Here is a 10,692-nt window from a genome sequence, read left to right on the forward strand (position 1 = left end):
TTCAATAAGCTATTTTCTTGCTAAAGTGTAACTTGGCTAAGAGAATCGTTAGTGGAATCAACAGAACTACTAGAAGCAACAATATTGGATTTAGCATGATTATTGTTACTACTAGAGGAAAAATGTTTCTTACCCTTGTTGCTAGATTTTACTTGTGTCATGTAAGTAGACAAGAGTAAACGCTTGGCAATGTAAGAAGAACTTTTCTTACGAAGATCATAATTGATTGCTTTTAAGAACCCATGCTCTTGCTCTAGGTTGAGCTTTTCAAAGCGTAGCTTCTCATGAGTCTTTAAAAGTTCTCAATGATCTTCTAAGGTAGTTTCATGAGCTAACTTAAGAGTATTTAGTTAGACACTCAATCTCCTTCTTATCATCGTCATTCATTTTATCTTGATTAGCATGATTAATAGCAAGTTCATCATAGTTTTCATCACTAGAGTTGTCAACAAGTAATCATCATCACCTAGCAAGTCATCTTCATCACTATTGAAATCAACATACTCGGGATGTGATACCTTTGGGCCTTTAGCCATGAAGCATCTTCCAGTTCCTTCATTTGGTGAGTCAAATATGTCATAGGAGTTGGTTGACACAAGTGCTAGACCGGCAACACCTTCATCTTGAGTATATTCTGAGTCAGAGTGATAACTTCTCTCGGAGTGATGGTCGGAGTCGGAGCCGAAAACCCATTCACCAACGTGAGCTTGATGTCTTCATTTTGTGTAGCTCCTTGATGACTTGTCCTTCCTCTCCGAATCCTTGCTTCTGCGAGAGGTTCTTTGTTCATAACGATCATTTCTACTCCTTCTTTCTCTTGGAGGTGATTCTTCTCTTTTGCTTCTCCTTTTAGGTGAGTCTTCTCTTCTTTTGTAGGGAGCCGTACACTCATTGGAGTAGTGTCCGGGTCTTCCACAATTGTAGCAATTACGCTCACGACTACAAGATCTTTTGTCATTGTAGGACCTTGACTTGGAACTTCTTTCTTTGCTTCTACTCTTGTAGAAATTGTTGAAGTTCTTCACCATTAGGCTCAATTCTTCACTGAAGGCTTGTTTCTCACTTGATGATTTAGGAGCATCACATGAGGCTTTGTAAGCACCACTAGACTTGTTGTGAAGCTCTTCTTTATCATTGAGTGACATCTCATGAGCAACAATTCTTCCAATGACTTTGGTTGGCTTGAGATCTTTGTAATTGCGCATCATTTGGATCAAAGTGCAGATGGTGTCATATTTTCCATCCAAGGCTCTTAGGATCTTCTTGATGATGAATTTGTCGGTCATATCTTCACTTCCTAAGCCGGCAATCTCATTTGTGATGAGAGCAAGCCTAGAGTACATTTCAGCGACACCTTCACCATCCTTCATTTTGAACTTGTCAAGCTGACTTTGAAGCACATTCAATTTGGATTCCTTGACGGAGTCGGTACCTTCGTGCATATCAATCAAAGTATCCCAAATTTCGTTTGCATTCTCAAGACGGCTGATTTTGTTGAATTCTTCGGGGCACAATCCGTTGCAGAGGATATCGCAAGCTTGAGCATTGTATTGCAACATCTTCAATTCTTCCGCGGTAGCTTCACGATTCGGTTCTCTCCCATCGAAGAATTCACCTTGCAAGCCAATACACACAATAGCCCAAACGGAGGGGTTATGTCCAAGAATATGCATTTTCATCTTATACTTCCAACTAGCAAAATTAGTACCATCAAAGTAAGGACCTCTACGGTGGTAATTTTCCTCGCTAGACGCCATACTCTCCTAGGTTGTGAAACCAAGGCTATGATCACCAAAGCTATGAAAATCAAAGAAAATGGAGACAAAAGCTCTGATACCACTTGTAGGATCGAAAGTATGTCTAGAGGGGGGTGATTAGACTACTTGACCAAATAAAAATCTAGCCTTTTCCCAATTTTAAGTCTTGCCAGATTTTAGCAACTTATCACAAGTCAAGCAATCAACTTACACATGCAATTCTAAGAGTATAGTAGCGGAATGTAAATCATTGCATATGAAGGTAAAGGGGAGGAGTTTGGAGGGAGCAAACACAATGTAGACATGGAGATTTTTGGCGTGGTTCTGATAGGTGGTGCTATCGTACATCCACGTTGATGGAGACTTCAACCCACGAAGGGTAAGGGCTGCGCGAGTCCACGGAGGGCTCCACCCATGAAGGGTCCACGAAGAAGCAACCTTGTCTATCCCACCATGGCCATCGCCCACGAAGGACTTGCATGACTAGGGTAGCTCTTCACGAAGTAGGCGATCTCCTTGCCCGTACAAACTCCTTGGTTCAACTCCACAATCTTGACGGAGGCTCCCAAGTGACACCTAACCAATCTAGGAGACACCACTCTCCGAAAGGTAATAGATGGTGTGTTGATGATGAACTCCTTGCTCTTGTGCTTCAAATGATAGTCTCCCCAACACTCAACTCTCTCTCACAGATTTGGATATGGTGGAAAGATGATTTGAGTGGAAAGCAACTTGGGGAAGGCTAGAGACCAAGATTCTTGTGGTTGGATTGGAATGTCTTGGTCTCAACACATGAGTAGGTGGTTCTCTCTCAGAAAATGAATGCTGGAAGTGTAGGCACGTTCTGATAGCTCCCCCCATGAATGGAGGATGGGTGGAGGGGTATATATAGCCTCCACACAAAATCTAACCGTTACACACAATTTACCAAACTCGGTGGGACCAAATTAGTTCAAAATGTGAACGTTAGGCTTTTCGGTGGGACCGACATGTCAACTTGGTGGGACCGATTGTGTTAGGGTTAGGGCATAACGTAATCTCGGTGAGACCGATCACATGAACTCAGTGAGACTGATTTCTGTAATAGGCAAACAGAGAGTTGGTCAGGCAAACTCGATGGGACCGATCGCTCATTTCGGTGAGATCGAGACGTTACGAAAAGGAAACAGAGAGTTTGCATTGCGAACTCGGTGGGACCGATCGCTCATCTCGGTTAGACCGAAACGTTACGAAGGGAAACAGAGAGTTTGCAATCCCATCTCGGTGAGACTGAGATCCCTATCGGTGAGACTGAATTGATTAGGGTTTCTGGCAGTGGCTATGTCAAATGAACTCGGTGGCGCCGGATAGATTAAATCGGTGGGGCCGAGTTTGACTTTTGGTTTAGGACATATGTGGAATTTGAGAAAGTGGTTGAGGGATTTTGGAGCATATCACTAAGCATTTTGAGCAAGCAAGCCATTAAGCAACACCTCATCCCCTTTTAATAGTATTGGGTTTTCCTATGGACTCAATGTGATATTGGATCACTAAAATGAAAATGTAGAGTCTTGAGCTTTTGCCAATATGTGTCCTTAGCATTTTGAGGGGTCCACATCTCTAGTCCATGCCATGCCAATCATTGAACTTTCTGAAATGATCATCTTGAAAGAATATTAGTCCAATGAGCTATATGTTGTTAAGAATTACCAAAACCACCCAGGGATTAGTTGCACTTTCAGAGAGAGAGAGAGAGAGGCGACTTGGGGGGCAAGCCAATCGTCTCACCTTTTCATTACTTCATAATTGTGCTCTTTGTACAATAATTTGAAAAGGTGTAACTATTCAATCTCACTTAGACAATTAATCAATTACTTAGCTTGTTGACTTAAGAATATGCACTCTATTCTGTATATGTAGACACTCCATTATGTATGTGGAATTCTACCTTTGAGATACACAAGACAAGTGAAGATCAACACCTGCACATATTTACTACTCCCCCCGTTCAAAATACAAGGTGTATTACTTTCTATAATGCGCATGTTTGACCAAGTTTCTAGAAAATTATATCAGTATCTACAATACCAAATTTGTATCATTTGATCCACCATGAAAGTTTTCATATTTTATCTATTAGGTATTGGAGGTTGACATTTTCTTCTATAATCTTGGTCAAACATACAATCGTTTGACTTGCATGAAAACTGATGCACCTTATATTCTTGAATGGAGGGAGTAGTAGTTAAGCAGAGCAATGCGATCATTACGAAGCTTTTCATTCCTCTCTATTCATTCAGATGTATATGGTCACAACAATCCTCACCAACAATTCAGTTATTGAGCAAATACTTGTGGGTACCAACTCCAAAGTCCTGTCTAAACCCTTGATAGTACTTTGCCATTTTATCTTGATTCTTACCTGTCGTGAAACTTCTCTTGTTAAGGAGTATAAATATTTTCGCATCCTGGGTGCGTCATTTTGGCCTAAAAGTAATGTTTTGAGGCTCTCTAGTTGGACTCCGCTAAACTTACTCAATTAAAAACCCGGTCAAGATGTTTGGCCAAAATGGCGCACGCAGGATCTGAAAACATTTATACTCCTTAACAAGAGAAGTATTACACAGGCCAGTTATGTTTTACTCCCACCATTCATAAATATAAGATGTTTCGAATATTTTAATATAAACTACATACAGACTAAAATAAGTGAACAAACACATTAAAGTGCGTTTATATACATTAGATTAAAAAAACATCTTATATCTGTGAACTGAGGGAGTAGCGAATTAGGTCACATGGCGTTAACACTTTCCCTATTCCTAGTAGCGGGATGACACGGCTGTGTAGACCAATTTGGTGCTTATCAGGACCTCGGTGAGAAAACCTATATGAATATATAGCCTTTAAATCAGTTTATGAAAGAGCCCAATGCAAAAAAATGCATGTGGGCAACGAATTCCGGCGAAATAGAAGATCTACGTGACCAAATTTTCCTGCTCCTCAGACTTTCTCTACTATGCCTTTTTTCGTGAACTGCTAAATGACATTTAGGGTAGCAATATTGATTTGACTAGTATTAAATTCAAATCGACCCGCACCTCATCGTTTCTGGAGAAAGAAATCCTTCGCAAAGCAATCAACAGAAATCAAATGAATTACCAGTATCAAGAAATGCCTTGCAACCAAACAACAAAATCAACTAAGGTAGTTGTACGTGCAAAATCTCAATCACATCATATCTCCTACCTTTGCATATGGATTTCCTCCCCGCAGCATATCTCATTCTCAACCCAATCAAAATTTTCCTATGCGGAACCACTATAATAAACATGCACCCATTGCAACACATGTGTATTTAGCTAGTCATGCCTAAGGGCTGAGCTAATTTGTGAAGATTCGACCAATACGAAGGTTTACATACCACATGTCATGCTAATCCATTTCTTTCTAGTATAATGAATTTTCTTTTTGACAGAAGCTTGAATATATACTATTTTGAAATTTAGTTTGGGGTTATTGAATTGTGTTGTGTTGAGCAAAATTTATATTTTCTGCTGAAAATAGCCAAAATTTTCAGGTAAAAAATGTTGTACAAATGGTAAAGTAGATATATTAAGCTGGTTGGATAAACGGGATATTCATAATTTTTGGCAATGCCAAATGGAGCCCAAGTCAAATCGTCTTTCCTTACTTAATTACTTTCCAGCAAAACAGAAAAGACAGTCCTATGCCGATTTGAATGCAGTACCATACACATGCCAAAATTAATTATTATCATTTCTAAATCTCTAACTTTGACAATATATGACTATGTTTGTCAGTGTATGTTGTTCTCTTGACCTATCTGAACTCCTTGTAATGGTTGGTTCATTTATTCCATATAAAGAAAAGTGCCTTAAAAAATGATGCTGATGTGTTCCATTTTCAAATTATGAAACCCTTGCAGCCTATAACTGAATCTGCAGGTCGCATATATGTTTTAACAATCGTATAATAATCCATCAGAAAGATCGACTGAAATGTTAAGCATATGTAGCACACTGATTTCAGAGGTCAGACTAAATAACAACAAAAACCACAAGCACACAGATCATAGATAAAAAATCCAACAAGAATAACATATGCAACCCATTCAACCCCCTATCACATGCATGCATATACTATGCTTCAAGTACCAGGAATACAGAAGAACACATGGAAATAAACAGCTATCCCTCGTGCATGACAGGACAGAAGTACTCAGAAATCCATGAGAACACCACAAGCCACATGCATCCAGCATCAAACACTGGCTGCATCGTACATGCATGCATATGCTTGCGATCCTCATGTGGTGCGAGGCAAAGGCACTGTGCCATCCCCTCAATCGTTGCATGCAACTTGTCATGCACCGTTCACATCAAACCCAGTACCAGTAGTTGTACCCGATCACTGCCTTTCGGTACCATAAAAAGGAAACGGAATAGGAAGCAAAACAAGAAACAATAAGCGATGCTAGATCGAGTTGACACATGATGCGCAGACCGCAGAACGGACACTGCACTACAGACTTACAATCTTGCACGAACCACACACACACACACACACATGCAGCTAGCTGTAGCAAGAGAGATCTCCATACATTTATCTCTCTCTCTCCCTGCATGCATGTCCCCCTCACTTCACTTCACACTACAGCAAATCATTTTACTTGACTCGATCCTACATGGAAGGAAATTAAACTAGTGATAAACTCGACTAGAACTTAACCCAAGCTAATCAAAGCCAACTAGGTCGAAACACGAGCAATGCAGCAGTGTTCGACGACGACAACTGACAGTACTAGCTGATACACACACGCACAAATGAGAAGTGCAAAGCCATAACCATGCGTGCGCATGCATGCATACGCGAGCGCACATAAAATATATCTGGCATACCGGCCAAATAGGAGATCGTTCGATCGACCACCGGCTGGGGGCGGGTCGTCGTCGTCGCCTCGATCAGCTCAGCAACCGGCGGCGGGAGGCGGGCCGGGAGGGGGCTGGTGCTGGTTGCCATGGAAGCTGCCGCTGCTGCTGTCGCCGGCCAGCTGCTGCGGCTTCTTGCGCTTCTTCTTCTCGTAGCTGACGCCGCGGGCGCGGGCCTGGTGCTCGCGGACCTCGCGAAGGTAGAGGCGGACGGCGCGCGCAGCGAAGGGGTTGGACTCGGGGCTGCCGCCGTTCTCCTCGTAGGCGGCGCGGAGGCGGCCGACGAGGGCGTCCAGGCTGCCCCAGGCCTGACGGAGCGGGCACGGGCAGGGTGCCGGCGGGCTCGGGTGGCCGAAGAAGGGGCAGGCCGAGGCGTGCACCTTGGTCTTGCCGAACTGGTCAAGGTAGCGCAGGAACTCCAGGACGTGCGCCCCGCTGCACTGAGCCAGGCTCAGCGGCGGCCGGTGGTTCCGCAGGTACTGCCCGAACGTGTTCCAGTCGCGCCGCTTCTGCGCCTCGTACCTGCTCGGCGACTGCGGAGTGCCCCCTGAGGCCACGGAAAGCGAGGAGGTGATGCTGCTCGAGGAGCCGCCACCGTTGCCCCCTCCAGACAGAGGGCTGTCCGGGTTCGCCGACAGGTCCATGGATCAGCTGCTGAGCAGGAAAAGGAAGGAAGCAGACTCAAGCAATGTGACTGTGATCTGAAACTATTTTCTATTAAATTAACTTCTGTAGGGCTTTCCCTTACACTTCTCTTTTCTTAAACAAATGAAATAAACTACAACTTGCTATTAGAAAAGAAATAGCACTACTGTTCCTACATATTCCAGAACCATGATGAGGTCAATGATTACATGTGTGCATATATATAAACTTGAGCTAGCGATCTGTTTGGGAGCAGCTAGTTCTCTCACCATTCGCCACTGCAATTGATGCTTTTAACTTTCTATATAAGCAGTAGATGCAGAAATATTTAGGACGAACAAGAACCTGGAGATCTTTCAGGAAAGGAAAATTTTGGAATCACCTTTGGTGGTGTTGGCAGCTGAGATCTTGGTTTGGCGCTCTTGGAATTACAGGGCAAAGCCAAATGGTGATGGAGGTTGGCTTGAGAGTCTGCACAAAGATAGAAAACATCAGAGGACACATACAAGAAAGAAAGAAAGGTTATTTTGGGAGAGCGATCTGGAAAAGCTCATATCTGTTGCTTCTTACTCGGTGGTGGTGGTAGCCAGCAACAGCCAACAGTTGCTTGTGCTGGCTCTCATAGGTCCATCTGGTGATTGGGAAGATGCTGGGAGAGCAGCAGCTTCATCATCTGTTTGTGATGGTGTGGGGGAATTGTATGCTGCTGCCTCTATTTTTAGGGGGGGATGCCGGGGGTGGTGGATGTATTGTTTGGCCTAAAAAGGGGAGATGTGAAATGACTGAGACATGGAGTACACAGTAGTGACCAGTGAGAGAGTGGAGGAGATGCACTGCTAGTACTGCTAGGGCTTTTAGGTGCTGAAGGGTGGAGCAGGGACACCGAGTGAGAGATGAAAGGTGACATGACAAAAGTAAATATTTTTTTAATTGATAGGTCGGTGTACGGCCTAATGGGGGTGTCGACCTGTTTCTAATTGGTAGTCATTTGATGTCACCGGTCTAAAGTTTCACAATCATACCAACTTGGCAACAAAATATCTAGTAAGCAATTAGGTTCCTTTATTGTACGTTCAAACAGTCTAAACCCATTACCTTCACCATTATATTGTACGTACTAATTAATATAGTACTCCTTCTGTTTCACAAATGTAAGACGTTTTGACAGTTTGAACAGAGGGAGTACATGTTTACGAGACCAAATACTTCACATTACCACGAAGTATGTATTGTAACAAAGTAAAACGTTTAGGCAGTTTATTGTCAAAACGTCTAACATTTGTGAACATACAGAGGGAGTATATGTTTACGAGATCAAATACTTTACATTACTATGAAGTATGTATTGTGACAAAGCAAATAAATTATTTGCTCTGAGAAGTGTTGATCCTGATATTCATAGGAACGGGCTAATAAAAACTAAGTGGTGTTTCTGGAATACCATAACATGGCCACTAAATCACATATTTATCATCCCCTGTTGCACTCTCCAATATATATAATCTAGGCATGTCATTCCATGCGCCATCGTCCACTAGAATCAGGGTTTATTTGACCTGATTTTGGTAGTTTGAAGGAGTAGGATGGACTAGGATGGACAGTTTCCAATTGCAAGTGTGCAATATGGCCGGACTTTCGCCTTGTGAAAACAATATGCAGGACATACACATATGCCTTGGTATAATTTAGCCTTGATGTATTGCATACTCATATTTGAGTGACATTCTGTCATACGGTGAAAAAAAAATATTCTTCATGATGAACTATATGGAAAATGGAGACTATGCAACAGGTGACTAGGACATGGAGTCACATGTGAAAAAGATATCGATCACATGTTCCACGCGCAATTCTACATTGGATGATACCTTTAAATTTTCATGGTTTTCTTTCTATTTTTCAGATTATCTTAACTTTCAGTCAATTTTGCTAGTGTTTTATCGAGATGTATGTTGTATCAGACTAAAACATTAAGGGCTTCTTTGATATATATGATTTCTAAAATGTAAAAATATGAAGAAATAACATAGAGTGTAATATCATGCCCACTTCAATTATTGAATAGGAGTATGTAACACAGTTTTTTTGGTTGCACAATAGAAAAAAACAAAGAATTCTTCCAAATGTGTTGTCAATAAAATTTATCTTCTAAAAAATAGTGCTATGGAATCTTTCATCCCCTAAAAAAGGAATCTTTTCATTACAAATTTTCTAATATTTTTTTCGAGGATTCCAAATTTTGAAATTCGTATACGAGAAAACTTTGAATCAAAGTGACCGTAACAAGGAATATAGAAAGCAGTGGCATATACGGTTTCTCTTATATTTTCAAGCTAGCCATGCATGCTATAGTGACAAATCACATAATCCAAGATCCATTTTTATGAGGGCATTCTTAGGTTCATGTATGCATCTATGCACAATCATATGTGGTCAATTAATTAGTTCATCATGAAAGATCATAGCCTGGAAAATGTTAGCTGACATGTAGTACAACAGGACTCCTAGAAATGGGAGACAAATTGTGTGCAAAGACATATTTACTTCTTATTTATTTGCTTGGTAAATTGTCCCATAGGGTATGCATTGTATTTTAATACATTTTCTATGGTGCTCATATGCATGCCAATATCTTTTGAAGATGGATCTCATTTGCTGGTTATAAGGTGGTGGTTCTTGTTGTTTTTTGCGTAAGCCCCACATGGTTATACTTTATGTAATAAATGTTTTAACATTTATTTACTTTGCTTTGGTGAATTAACATTTCTTTATATACTATATAACTACAAGAATATTTGTGCTCATTTTGATGGTGACTGATGAAATCGAATACTAGTCAATTTTAGACTTTAATGTATATTTTAATTTGTCACTGCAAAGGGGTTACTACTTTCACTATTGTCATTTCTATCTTATCGAGCTGACTAACTAGATGATGAAGTCTTTTCAAACTTTACACCAAAAGGTTACCCAGGACTTTCCATTTTCGAAAGAGAGCGCGGCTTAAATGTCAAGCCTTACATATAATTGAATGCATAACTAGGGGTACACTTGGAGTACACGGATAATTTTCTCTGCTGCAATGATTATTTGCGACGCATTTTGTTAAAGTTAGCTAGCACACAAAATAGTGCAGCTACAACTTAGGCTTGGTTAATCAGTGCTTTAGTTGATTGTGAGGCATGCTATTCAGTTCTCAATATTGTAACTTGATATTTTATATATAATTTCACCGTTTTCACCTTTGAGAGAAACACGGAGTGCAACTTGCAGATACATTCATGTGCACACTGAATTACACCATGCTTGCTAGAAAATGAATTTCTCACAGATGTCTCCCTGCAGAATACAGATCCTTA

At 41.1% G+C, this 10,692-nt stretch overlaps 1 protein-coding gene across 1 annotated transcript; it reads right to left on the bottom strand.

Moving 5' to 3' along the window:
• Positions 1-6,216: 6,216 nt before the first annotated feature.
• Positions 6,217-8,132, bottom strand: LOC123053999 (protein G1-like4). The gene is made up of 3 exons (XM_044477637.1): positions 7,904-8,132; positions 7,716-7,804; positions 6,217-7,339 (listed from the first exon to the last, which is right to left on the bottom strand). The coding sequence occupies exon 3, from the start codon at positions 7,330-7,332 to the stop codon at positions 6,727-6,729; it is 606 nt and encodes a 201-aa protein (XP_044333572.1). The 5' UTR covers positions 7,333-7,339; positions 7,716-7,804; positions 7,904-8,132; the 3' UTR covers positions 6,217-6,726.
• Between the last annotated feature and the right edge of the window lie 2,560 nt (positions 8,133-10,692).

This window comes from Triticum aestivum, chromosome 2D (assembly GCF_018294505.1).
Source record: "Triticum aestivum cultivar Chinese Spring chromosome 2D, IWGSC CS RefSeq v2.1, whole genome shotgun sequence".
In the NCBI taxonomy this organism is placed as follows: Eukaryota; Viridiplantae; Streptophyta; class Magnoliopsida; order Poales; family Poaceae; genus Triticum; species Triticum aestivum.